At 34.4% G+C, this 14,657-nt stretch overlaps 1 protein-coding gene across 1 annotated transcript in view; it reads right to left on the reverse strand.

Moving 5' to 3' along the window:
• The window catches only part of LOC148610834 (transforming growth factor-beta receptor-associated protein 1-like), a 76,929-nt gene that overhangs the window by 27,764 nt on the left and 34,508 nt on the right, over positions 1-14,657 (reverse strand). The window contains exons 13-19 of the mRNA XM_088596250.1: positions 12,769-12,962; positions 11,818-11,886; positions 11,424-11,496; positions 6,769-6,903; positions 6,166-6,266; positions 5,744-5,855; positions 2,728-2,888 (exon numbers count right to left, since the gene is read on the reverse strand). Coding sequence (XP_088452376.1) covers positions 2,728-2,888; positions 5,744-5,855; positions 6,166-6,266; positions 6,769-6,903; positions 11,424-11,496; positions 11,818-11,886; positions 12,769-12,962 — 845 coding nt within the window. The remainder of the gene's footprint in view (positions 1-2,727; positions 2,889-5,743; positions 5,856-6,165; positions 6,267-6,768; positions 6,904-11,423; positions 11,497-11,817; positions 11,887-12,768; positions 12,963-14,657) is intronic.

Below are 14,657 nucleotides of genomic sequence, written 5' to 3' on the forward strand. Positions count from 1 at the left end.
ATATTAAGCAAAAATTACAATGTAATAATGTTTGTATAATGTCACTTTCTCCATTTTAAGGCTGGTAATTAAAAATGCAAGTGGCCTTTTAATCACTGGATGGTGACTGAATTTTCGTGAGGAATTTCCTGCCAATTCAAATTTTCTAAGAATTCTACTGATTTCATGGGAGAAACCCATTTTTCTTTTTTCTTTTTGAGTTAGCCTATTTCTCACCTCTTTTTTTGAAAGAATAATCAAGAGAACCAAGGTAATATTGGTAATCAAAAGAATGTAATCCAGGGACAAAGACCAGACATGGAAAACAGAAATACATAACAAAGAACATGAAGTAACTAAAATCATTCATACAAAGTAACAAAAGCAAATGAGACTCCACTAAAAACTGGGAGCACGGACCAGGTGCACTGGTAGGGTAAGCGTCCTCTGCTTTTCTAAAAACAACTGCCAAGTTGCTCATAAAAAGTCAAGTCCGGGGTAAACCAAAGAGGAACGAAAAACCACGACACGTTGAATAAATCAGTTTTCATGGTGCAGATGGATACACCACAACGATCCACATGTTCATGATGATGACCATAAAACTTCTATAGTCATGACTTCAATCTTGTAGCAACATAACCCTGTTCCAGAAGTCTATTTGTTAGAATTCTAGTGTGATACAAAAACTCTGTGTAGTTTCGGCAAGCTCTGGCATAACATATGAGTTGTGATATGAACACTCCATACACAGGTGCTGAAGGGATGTTGTCACAGATGAAAGGAAAGTTGACAATTCTGAATGAAAAGTCATCACGTTTGTCGTAAAGTTTGGTCAATAGTTTTCCTTAACCATTGATTTCTAAGTGTAGGTCAAGATGTAGTATCCTTTATCTCAAGTTCTTTGGGGCAGATGCGATGAATGAAATCCCAAAATTAGGATTGTTTAAAGATAATACGTCATCGATATAGCAGAAACTGAGACTGAAGCTTGCAATTTGAAAATCTTAATTTTACAAATAAAAGGAAAATCAGGGAACAAGAATTTGCACACTAATCCAGGGGCAAATACCAAACAAACAAAGGAAATAAAGACAGACAATAAAGAACATGAAAAAACTAAAATAACACCTAAACAGAAAAAAAATTAAATAAGATGTTGCATATAAGTCATGTTAAAAATGAGCTCACCCAATCATTTCGGTCAAACCCGGAAAGAAAACATGTTATCATGCAAAATCAATACACCAAATTTGAAGATTTCCACAGATAGAAGCTAAGAAATCAGTGTTGAACAAGAGGCTCCCAGGAACCTGAATCGCTCACCTTGTAAAAGTATGTCTTTCAAGGGCAATAAATTTAACAAGAAGTTGTCCAACAATTTTGACTCAAAAAGACTTTGGTAGGACTTATCATAAGGATCATTTCAGCAATTGAAAGTTTCTTTTTATCTATTATAGTTTTCAAGATACTAGCTGAAAACTGAAAAAAACCCATCATTTTTCATATTTCAAGGGCAATAAGTCTTACAAGGTGTCATCTGACAACTTTGATCCCTAAAGACTTTTGAATGCCTTATAATAAGGATCATTTCAGCAATTGAAAGAATTTGGTTAAACCTAATGGTTTTTGGAGATGTATGCGAAAAAACTACTGTCTTACTCTTATGTTCTATTTTCAGTAATGGTGGCCATCCCCACATCAGTTCTATGCAGGATACCCAAGGGACATTCATACCAAGTTTGGTTTCCAATTGGTCAAGTAATGTCAGAGGAGAAGATTTTTGAAAGAAATAACATTAAAAATAGCAAAAATCAAAAAAGGTTAATCCAAGTGATGGGAATAACTCACATGGCCTCCAGCCAGATGAGCTAAAAACTCCATTGTGTATCAGCTAAATATCTATAAAGTCCATCATACAGGTAGTAGACGACAACAAACCTGAAAAGTAAAGACATGGTACAAGTCATCATGCAAAAGCAATGTACCAAGTATCTAAGAGTTATCATGGGAATCAAGATTCTAGTGGAATTCAAATGAATGTAATCCACACATGGAAAACAGACACAAACAACAAAAAACATATAAGAACCAAAAATAAAATATACAAAGAAACAAAATCAAATGAGCAACTGAAATTCCACTAAAAACTAGGAGCATGGACCAGGTGTACTGGTAGGGTAAAACTGGGAGCATGGACCAGGTGTACCGGTAGGGTAAAACTAGGAGCATGGACCAGGTGTACCGGTAGGGTAAAACTGGGAGCATGGACAAAGTGTACCGATAGGATAAAACTGGGAGCATGGACCAGGCGTACCAGTAAGGTACTGCTTTCCTAAAAACACTCGCCTAGTTGCTCATAAAAAGTCAAGTCCAGGGCAGACAAAAGAGAGAGAGGAAAACTATGACAAGTTGAACAAATCAGAATTTATGGTGCAGATAGATATACCATAATGATCAATGAGTTCATGATGATCATTACCATTTAACTTCTGTAGTTATGACTTCAATCTTGTAACAACATAACCCTGTTCCAGAATCCTAATTGTAAGAAGACTAGTATGATACAAAAAGTCTGGGTAGATATGGCAAGCTCTGGCATAACGTACAAGTTGTGATATGAAAACTCCATACGCAGGTGCTGAAGGGATGTTGCCACAGATGAAAGGAAAGCTGACAAGTATATGATAAAAATCAGCATTATGCCAAGTTAGTGGTCTATACCATTAACATGTTTAGTTTACTCACTCATTAGATGGGTCTAGGTAAACACTAAGTAAAATATGGAACAGTCTTTTCCGGTAGGAAGGGTCTTTCCCATGAGAATTGACTAGACAGTAGTTTTCAGCAGCACCAAAGTCTTTCAGTTTATGAACAAGAATCCTTAAGGCTTTGTCATGCTCTTCTAACTGAAACAGAAGATAATACACCTGTGTTGCTGCTTCAATGGACAAGTGCTTTGTTTACCAAATTCATATCACAACATAAAAAATAAGGCATCTAATGGGACATTGAATGATACCCATCATGTTTTGATATCTAGACTCCAAAGAACCAACTTTTACAATTCTTTAAAAAAAAAATTAAAATTAAAAAAAAATAGGGGTAAAAACTACTTAAAATGACTGTAACTTTTGTGTTAATAATACAATTAAACTAAAATTCAAGCCTTGATCTGTATTTTATAATACTCAATAACTATAAAAAGTTTGAAAAAGATCCTTCAATATTTTCTAAAGTTATCATATAGAAACCATAAGGTGAAGGACAGACAGACAGATGGATGGATGGACAAGCAACTTTTCAGAGGATATCACATAATACCTTGCCACTTTATTATAACATTAAACACAGTTTTTCAAGAATTCATCAATGTGTAAAATCAGACTTTTAATACTCATAACAATTATGCCAGGATTGTGAGTGAAGGGTTCAAGTTTACACATTGATAAATTCACACAAAACAGTGTTTAATCCTGACAATTCAAATCACAAAATATCTGAAATGTATTTATCGCTTTTTTTTCCTTGAAGACCCTCATTCGGTGGCATTCAACAGACAACGTGACATGGTTGTCAAATTCAACATCCAAGGTAAGTAGGTCTACTGATATCTACTGAACCATATTTCTAACAAAATATAAGATGCCAAAAATGAAAGGATTAAAGCAAAAAAATACCCAGTTTCACTCTTTTAACAGATCTAAATGAAGTTGGAAGGACTGTAACGATGTCTGTTTATGCCATAAACAGATTATGTAGTAGTAAGAACTGTCACCACTGAGACTGTAGAAAGTGAACAACCAATTACAATGCACAAAAAATGCATAAACTAATCAGATTACAATTATAAACCTTACAATTCAATTAATAAAATTTAATTAAGATTAATTATGATAAAAACTAAAGTTTACTTTACCTGTTATATGAATTTATATTTTATCAATTTCACAGCTTTTTAATATTTTAAGTTAAAGTAGCACTCAATCAAGAAGTCAGGAAGATTGTCAGGTCTTGTTGGCCAATTCCAGGATTTGTAAAGAGAGAAAACCAAAAAACTTCTTGTTCAATAATTGGTGAAACCTCCTAGCCATTACAGCTAGATGAAATAGACCAGTTCAATACAAATCTATGCAGAAATCTGCCCTACATTATACGAATGTGTCCTACTTATTTACCACAGAACACCAGTGCGATATTTTTGTCACTGTCTTTTAAGTTTGAATAGCTGTTAATTATGATGACCTTGACCTCTATATTATACCACCCACTAGTGTCTTTGGGTAGCTTTTACTCTACTTTTAAGCTATTCATTTTATTTAAATATTCATTAACCCTTTTGATTTTTAATTATGTAACTGAACTGTCTGTTAAAACTTCTTTTAAACAAGAGGTAATTTTAAAATTTATGACTTTTGCAAAATGGCCATGCTTTAAACTTGCAATTTTCTTTCTTAACATAAAATAATAATGTATTTTTTATTGAAATGTTTGGATAAAGTAGTATCTCATTTTTTCTATTTTCTTTGGTTTCCTGTGGTATTTGAGATGCCCCAAATTGTACCAACAACTGAGGTATTAACATTGATTTGAGTGGCCTCAATGAGTTGTATTAACTATAAAATGATCAGTCTATGGACCATCTCACAAGCTTACTACACACTAACTCGAAGGAGAAAACTATGTCATTGTGCAAGTCATAAATATCAAAACTAATCTTTTAAATGTTCATGAAAATTAGACTGAAACAAAATAATTTCCTTTCCTTAACTAATTAATCACGATTTGTAATTAAGAAATTTGAATTTACCGCACCTATGGGCACCACCATGATTGGTTGAGCTGCAACGTCACAAAGTTGGTTTGGAAAGTGAAAGTAAATAGTTAATTGATTACGATGTCCTGAGAAATTGCAATTTAGTAACTTTTCCCATATAATTACAACCCAAAATAAATAGAAGAAGAGACTGAGGCACAACATGTAAGCAAATGTCAGACAACATTGATGAACAATGGGATTAGCAGCAAGAAGACTAGTATGTCAGAGGAAAATCTAATGGCCAGTAATGGCTACTTCCAAAGGATGTTCGTTTTGCCAGTCAAAAAAACTTCTCTTTTATCATTCGTGCAATTTGAGAAATTAAAATATGAATGCGCATAAGATTCTTTATTAACAAACAGTTCAATTAAAACCTAATATAGGCTTTGTTTATCCATTAATATGAATATTTAAATTTAATAAACAATTTTATCCAATCAGAAACAAGTAAATCACTTAAATGCAAGCTACCAAAACACATTAGTGGATGTTATAATAGAGAGGTTAAGGTCATCATAATTGAGAGCTATTTAAAGTTAAATGACACTTTCCTACCAAGATTTGTATTGGAACTGGTCCAATTAGCTGCAACAGTAAATGTTAATATTCAATGAGATCAAAACCATTACATCTCTTCAATCTATTATCTAAATAGGAGATAATCAAATTAACTAGTATTCGACACCACAAAATATTTCCAATACCAGTAAGAAGTTGACAAAATTAATATCATAGAATTCTATGTTATCCATCTTTTATAGTGTAAAAATACATAGCATCTAAAATTTTGTGTTTTTTTGGTTCAAGGATTCTTTAATTACCATACAGACAGTGAGACAGACAGACGGACAGACAGACAGGGAAACAATCTAAGAACAAGGCAAATAAATAGTAATAGTTCACCATATATTTCTGTCTCCACATGGTAACCAAAGATAAACATACCTTTCCATAAAGTATAGCACACTCCGCATGCATTTCTGTCTCCTTAGCTTTACCTAGAATTAACTGAACTCTATAGAGACTTGACATCTGCAGCATATAACGCAGTTTGGATCTGGAATATGAGGAATAAAAAATTTAAGTTCACACATTTTGGCACACATATTAAGCTTTTCATAGCATATTCTCACAAATGTAACATTATAATAACATTTACTGTGCAAATCATTAAATAGGACAATTTCATAGGATAAAATCTACTTCAGGAAGCTATTTGGCTTTACCTAATCAAGTCCAATAAAATCAACACCAGGAACCCATCTGACATTATCCAAAAAGTTTTTTTGTAATGGTTGACAAAGTGCTTGGTGATAAAAGTCACAAATGTGACAAAAGGCATATTCCAAAATAAACCAGGAACCTACCTTGCTTTATCCATCTCTTCCTTTTTCACATTATTGGTTTTGATCAGTCGAAGGACAGCATCTAAATATAGCACAGCTAAATGGGTGTGGTATTTTTCTTTCTGTAAATAACAAATTATCATACAAATTACGTACAGTGAAAAGGTTTTTCTAATCCAAGTCCAGTAATAGGGGCTTCGAGATTTATGTACACTTAACTAATTGTGTGGAATGTGATACTATATAAATAACATATAGCTAGGATGGTGATTGAACATTTCATTTTTTTTAAATTAAGCCCTAACAATCAGTTGTACATGTTTGTCTTTTGTCTTCATTTTCTTTATTATAATTGTATTATTTTCTTTCAAGTTTGCTTTCATTTGCAACAGTAAACGTCAACAGAATCACACCCCTTTTTTGTGACCTTTCTGCTCACAAATAAAAATGTCAATTATTTTTTTTCCTTTCTTGTTTTTGTTTGTTTTTGTTTTCCGTTTTTTTGTAATTAAGTTTTTATTGTATGTTGTTATTTGACTCAACTGTTTCTGGAGGTCTTTACTAGAATTGACAACAACAACAATAACAAAATGCAAGTGATTATTTTTCTGGTATTTCACTTACTTCAAGTTTTTTCTGGAATACTAAATATTCTAAATATGTTATGACAGCTAATGGGAATCGGTGGAGGTAATCTATCACAGTGTCAGGTCTCATTCTCTCAGATGGTGGTTCATTCGTTGGTCGTTCAGTAAAAATCTGAATAAAAAATTTAATATTTAAACTCAACAGAATAAAGGGCACAAATGCAACTTGTTAAAATTGAGTCAACCAGATGTTGCACACTATGTCATGCTAAGAATACCCCCACTCATCTACTGTAAGTAGGAAATGGAAAAGTGACAAACCTGGAAAAGGGAAGCATGGTACTAGTCACCATGTAAAAGGGAAGCATGGTACTAGTCATCAAAACCTGGAAAAGGGAAGCATGGTACTAGTCATCAAAACCTGGAAAAGGGAAGCATGGTACTAGTCATCATGTAAAAGGGAAGCATGGTACTAGTCATCATGTAAAAGGGAAGCATGTGCTAAATATTTAAGCAATCGCTCCAGTAGATGGTAAGATACATGTCTCCAGTAGATGGTAAGATACATGTTAACTGAAAAATTACTACATAACAGAAAGTAGATATTTAAAGCAACAAATCAGGAAAAGGAAAATTTCCAGCATGCATTACCTACATAATTACTACGTTGTACATTGAAATAGACAAGTGGGGCATCTGAAAAGGGGAGCAACTGTACAAGTCATCATGCAAAAGCATTACACCAAATATCTAAGCACTGCCTACAATAGAACCTGAGAAATCTGTTACAGAAATCTGTATCGGATGGATGCTGAATAAGTTGGGATACAACTATGATTAAATATTACTGTCACAACCTATACAATGGGAAAAGAAATTTTAATGCCTTTATTAAGAAAAATATCTCAAAGCATTTTATTAATTCATTGTTTCAATAGTAATATTGTACATTTTCTATTAGATGAACTGTTTTGTTCCTTTTTGATGCAAACTTTTATGGCATTCTTCTGTTTGTGTCTCTGTGTGAAATACTTGAAAAACTTTTATGAAACTTTTCTCACAGTGTCTCTGTGTGAAATACTTAAAAATTACAGTGAACCATTTTGAACCTGTGTAAACTGAACATCTACCTAACTAGAACATAACTTTAAGTCAGGATGGGGTTTGAACTGAACCACCTAAACTGAACATAACCTTAAGTCAGGATGGGGTTTGAACTGAACCACCTAAACTGAACATAACCTTAAGTCAGGATGGGGTTTGAACTGAACATAACCTTAAGTCAGGATGGGGTTTGAACTGAACATAACCTTAAGTCAGGATGGAGTTTGAACTGAACCACCTAAACTGAACATAACCTTAAGACAGGATGGGGTTTGAACTGAACATAACTTTAAGTCAGGATGGGGTTTGAACTGAACCACCTAAACTGAACATAACCTTAAGACAGGATGGGGTTTGAACTGAACATAACCTTAAGTCAGGATGGAGTTTGAAGTGAACAAAACCTTAAGTCAGGATGGAGTTTGAACTGAACACCTGCCTTAACTGAACATAACCTTAAGACAGGATGGGGTTTGAAGTGAACAAAACCTTAAGTCAGGATGGAGTTTGAACTGAACACCTGCCATAACTGAACATAACCTTAAGTCAGAATGGAGTTAGAACTGAACACCTGCCTTAACTGAACATAATCTTAAGTCAGGATGGGGTTTGAACTGAACATAACTTTAAGTCAGGATGGGGTTTGAACTGCACACCTGCCATAACTGAACATAACCTTAAGTCAGAATGGAGTTAGAACTGAACACCTGCCTAAACTGAACATAATCTAAAGTCAGGATGGGGTTTGAGCTGAACATAATCTTAAGTAAGGATGGGGTTTGAACTGAACACCTGCCATAAGTGAACATAAACTTAAGTCAGGATGGGGTTTGAACTGAACACCTGCCGTAAACTGAACATAACCTTAAGTCAGGATGGGGTTTGAACTAAACATAACCTTAAGGGGTTTGAACTAAACATAACCTTAAGTCGGGATGGGGTTTGAACTGAACATAACATTAAGTTAGGATGGAGTTTGAACTGAACACCTGCCATATCTGAACATAACCTTAAGTGAGGATGGGGTTTGAACAGAACACCTGCCATATCTGAACATAACCTTAAGTCAGGATGGGGTTTGAACTGAAAACCTGCCCAAACAGAACATAACCTTAAGTCAGCATGGGATTTGAACAGAAAATAACCTCAAGTCATGATGGGGTTTGAACTGAACACCTGCTGTAACTGAACATAACCTTAAGTCAGGATGGGGTTTGAACTAAACATAACCTTAAGTCAGGATGGGGTTTGAACTGAACATAACCTTAAGTTAGGATGGGGTTTGAACTGAACACCTGCCATATCTGAACATAACCTTAAGTGAGGATGGGGTTTGAACTGAACACCTGCCATATCTGAACATAACCTTAAGTCAGGATGGGGTTTGAACTGAACATAACCTTAAGTCAGGATGGGGTTTGAACTGAACACCTGCCCAAACAGAACATAACCTTAAGTCAGCATGGGATTTGAACAGAAAATAACCTTAAGTCATGATGGGGTTTGAACTGAACACCTGCTGTAACTGAACATAACCTTAAGTCAGGATGGGGTTTGAACTGAACATAACCTTAAGTCAGGATGGGGTTTGAACTGAACACCTGCCCAAACAGAACATAACCTTAAGTCAGCATGGGATTTGAACAGAAAATAACCTTAAGTCATGATGGGGTTTGAACTGAACACCTGCTGTAACTGAACATAACCTTAAGTCAGGATGGGGTTTGAACTAAACATAACCTTAAGTCAGGATGGGGTTTGAACTGAACATAACCTTAAGTTAGGATGGGGTTTGAACTGAACACCTGCCATATCTGAACATAACCTTAAGTGAGGATGGGGTTTGAACTGAACACCTGCCATATCTGAACATAACCTTAAGTCAGGATGGGGTTTGAACTGAACATAACCTTAAGTCAGGATGGGGTTTGAACTGAACACCTGCCGTAACTGAACATAACCTTAAGTTAGGATGGGGTTTGAACTGAACACCTGCCCAAACAGAACATAACCTTAAGTCAGCATGGGATTTGAACAGAAAATAACCTTAGGTCATGATGGGGTTTGAACTGAACATAACCTTAAGTCAGGATGGGGTTTGAACTGAACATAACCTTAAGTTAGGATGGGGTTTGAACTGAACACCTGCCATATCTGAACATAACCTTAAGTGAGGATGGGGTTTGAACTGAACACCTGCCATATCTGAACATAACCTTAAGTCAGGATGGGGTTTGAACTGAACACCTGCCCAAACAGAACATAACCTTAAGTCAGCATGGGATTTGAACAGAAAATAACCTTAGGTCATGATGGGGTTTGAACTGAACACCTGCTGTAACTGAACATAACCTTAAGTCAGGATGGGGTTTGAACTGAACATAACCTTAAGTCAGGATGGGATTTGAACTGAACATAACTTTAAGTCAGGATGAGGTTTGGTTAAGACAGGTTCAACTGTGAAAAGCATCATTATATTCAATGTTTATTTTGATTTCTGATCAGTAAAGAAACAATCATGACTACAAATCCTCCCTATATCTATACACTTATAGGCAGTGTTCTAGGATTTTTTAGAAATTGAGGTTTTCCTAGGAAAAATCCATATAAAATCAACTTTCCAACAGTCAATGACTGCTTTCTGAACAAAACAAATCCCTAGAGCATATGTATTTTTCAACTTCCCATGGGAAAGTGTAACTAAGTACCTAACTTTCCCTGACCCAAATTTCACTGGCCCCAGGTAATGGGAAATAGGAATCCTAGAACACTGTATAGGACTACAAATCCTCCTATATCTATAGACTTAAATGACTTCAAATCCTCCCTATCTTTGTACACTAAAATGACTACAAATCCTCCCTATATTTGTACACTTAAATGACTACAAATCTCCCTATATCTATACACTTAAATGACTACAAATCCTCCCTATATCTATACACTTAAATGACTTCAAATCCTCCCTATCTTTCTACACAAAAAATGACTACAAATCCTCCCTATATTTGTACACTTAAATGACTACAAATCCTCCCTATATCTATACACTTAAATGACTACAAATCCTCCCTATATTTGTACACTTAAATGACTACAAATCCTCCCTATATCTATACACTTAAATGACTACAAATCCTCCCTATATTTGTACACTTAAATGACTACAAATCCTCCCAATATTTGTACACTTAAATGCTACAAATCCTCCCAATATTTAAAGACTTATATGACTACAAATCGTCCCTATATCTATGCACTCAAATGACTACAAATCGTCCCTATATTTGTACACTTAAATGACTACAAATCGTCCCTATATTTGTACACTTAAATGACTACAAATCCTCCCAATATTTGTACACTTAAATGACTACAAATCCTCCCAATATTTAAAGACTTATATGACTACAAATCCTCCCTATATCTATGCACTCAAATGACTACAAATCCTCCCTATATTTGTACACTTAAATGACTACAAATCCTCCCTATTTTCATATACTTAAATGACTACAAATCCTCCCTATATTTGTACACTTAAATGACTACAAATCCTCCCTATATTTATACACTTATATGACCTACTTTTACACCATTCTCTTGGTCTTTAGATAAAACCCAGTCTACATACTTCCATACTAACTCATGGTCACCTAAACTGGAAAAAAAAACAATATTATAAAAATGATTTATTATTAAGATGATATCAGCGTTATTACTGCATGAAACCATGCAAGTCACTGAAAGTTATTCATATTTTGTAATTACATTCACTAGAACAAATTGACAGGTAGTAAAATAAAGTCAGACAATGTCGTTTATCTCACATAATAATGTAGATACTTAAATAGAAGTCTTAAGAACAGAGTTTTAAAGTAGAAGCATATTTCCTAAAGTGTGTCCACTGTGAATGGATGATACATGTTAAATTTACCTAAGCTGTGTTGAACAATTAAACTGATATATATCAAATACTCACTTAGCTAAATAATCTATAATAAAATTTACACCTTCAAATGATTCATCTTCTATTTCACCATTACATATTCTGAAAAATACAACAAAGGAAATCATAAAGTCTGTTAGACAGCATATTTCTTGCTATGGTATATTTTCCTTTCAAAACTATGCATAGGCAATTTTTTGTTATTATTATACAATTGTCCTTTTGTAAAATTTGAGGGGCAAATTTTTCTCATTTTGTACCCTGTCCTCTTAAGTATGCAATGAACAATTTTCTTTTGCTATTGTACCTTGTCCTCTTAGTATGTAGAGAACAAGCTCCTCAAGTTATTGTACTACATCCCTTTGTTATTGTCATTAATGTTAACTTAAGAATCAAACCAGACAATGTAATGCATTTCAATTAAAGTTAAACACTTACAAAAAACTGACAAATATGGTTAAAATCCCAAGTCTTCATTCTGTAGATTAAGAGATTACTTTTTTGTCACTGTGAACTTTAAATAACAACCCTAAGGTATTAAATGGCTTCTGTTACTCACCTAACCCATACAGCTAATGCCTTATCATGTTCACCGTGAACTTTATGTAACAACCCTAAGGTATTCAATGGCTTCTATCACTCACCTAACTCAGACAGCTAATGTCTTATCATGTTCACCGTGAACTTTATGTAACAACCCTAAGGTATTCAATGGCTTCTATCACTCACCTAACCCATACAGCTAATGCCTTATCATGTTCACCGTGAACTTTATGTAACAACCCTAAGGTATTAAATGGCTTCTATCACTCACCTAACCCATACAGCTAATGCCTTATCATGTTCACCGTGAACTTTATGTAACAACCCTAAGGTATTCAATGGCTTCTATCACTCACCTAACCCATACAGCTAATGCCGTATCATGTTCACTGTGAACTTTATATAACAACCCTAAGGTATTAAATGGCTTCTGTCACTTACCTAACCCATACAGCTAATGCCTTATCATGTTCACCGTGAACTTTATATAACAATCCTAAGGCATTAAATCGCTTATATTTTTCTAACCACTCCACAGAATCCTTCAAATCACAACCAGTGTCTATAGCAATCAGGGGAATTAACTCTGGTGAGTCAATTTCAGCATAAAGTTTTAATAAAGCAGTGTCTATTTCCTGAAAAAAAAAATCATGTTTCAAATGATTTCAATCTAGGACTTCATCACCAGTGTTTTGTATACTTCAGTAAATTGTGGTACAGTACCTGAACCGATCCGTGCAACAAAAATTTGATCGGTCATCGATTACCGATCAGTTTCTGATCCGTCAAACCGGTCTATCAAACCGGTGATCGTTTCATGTGACCACAGAAAGGTCAATATATTTTACAGTTTCCAGTGTCTTCTCTGTCAATTTTACACATATTTACATTATGCAAAAAATTTGAACATCAACCTATACTTTTTATTAACATTTGTTTTATTTTTAACGATTCATTCGTCATTTTACATAACAAAACTGTGATCAGATCGGTCACCGGTCATCAATCTGTCAGCGATTAATCAGCCAACGGTCATCAATCCATCAAACTGTTGCACGGATCGGTTCAGGGACTGTACAATTTCATGCTTGTTTTTTTCCTTTGGGCCCTTTATTTCTAAAGGCTTAGGGCAATAACAACATGACCTAATACCAATCTTCTTTTTTTATAATTGATCATTGAGATTAAATTTCACAGAGATCCATTCATTTATACTTAAGCTACTGTCCTGAAGTCAAATGCTTACAGACAACAGCAACATCATGGCAATACAAACAAGATTTAAATAGCCCTACATTAAACCAATGATTCTTTCTTAACTGAACATCTGCATGATCTTTTGGATAAAGTCAAGCTTCAATTGACAACTGTTCAAATTTGAATAACTGTGCGGAAAAGACCACACTGGTGTGTGTTCAGTGTTTTTGAACAAGAGGCTCCCAGGAGCCTGAATCACTCACCAGCTCAAATTTTGTTTTTCAAGAGCAATAAATTCAACAAAGAGTTGTCCAAAAATTTAGACTCAAGAAGATTTTGGTAGAACTTATCATAAGGATCATTTCAGCAATTGAAAGAATTTGGCTAAACCTAACAGTTTTGGAGAAATAATAAGTGAAAAACTACTGTCTGACTCCTATGTTCTATTTTTAGTGACAGCCACCATGCTTTCTGACTGATCAAAAATCCCCAAATCAGTTCTAAGCAGGACACCCTAGGAACATTCATACCAAGTTTGGTTCCAATTGGGCAAGTAGGGTCAGAAGAGAAGATTTTGAAAGAAATAAAATTAATTGAAAAAGGGCAATAACTCCAACATGGCCTAAAAAATTGAAATGAAAATTTGACCACAGATAGATGTCATCATACTGAACACTTTGACCCCATGTCAGAATTCGGCTAAACCTAACAGTATTGGAGATGTATGCAAAAAAAATTTAATCTGACCCCTATGTTCTATTTTTAGTATGCTTTTTGAGGATCAAAAGTTCCAACATCATTGTATGCATGATACCCTAAGAAACTTTCACATCAAGTTTGGTTCTAATTGGTCAAGTAGTCTCAGAGGAGAAAATTTAAGAAAGATATAACATTAACTAGAGGCTCTAGAGAGCCTGATTTGCTCATCTGGTCAAAAATAGTCTTTATATCTTTCTAAAGCTGGACTCTTGACCTTACCTTACTATTGTCACAAGAATCATTTAATAAATACAGAGCATCTTAGTTATCCAACCAGTTTTCATATAATAAAATAAATCTATAATTGTCATTTTTTTTTTTGCTCTTTTTAGAAATAGGTTGGTCTCATCATACTGATCAATTCCCCCCCTCAT

The sequence above is a fragment of the Perna viridis genome, chromosome 8, assembly GCF_037379345.1.
Source record: "Perna viridis isolate PV_CMFRI_1.1 ecotype Kerala chromosome 8, ASM3737934v1, whole genome shotgun sequence".
Taxonomy (NCBI): domain Eukaryota; kingdom Metazoa; phylum Mollusca; class Bivalvia; order Mytilida; family Mytilidae; genus Perna; species Perna viridis.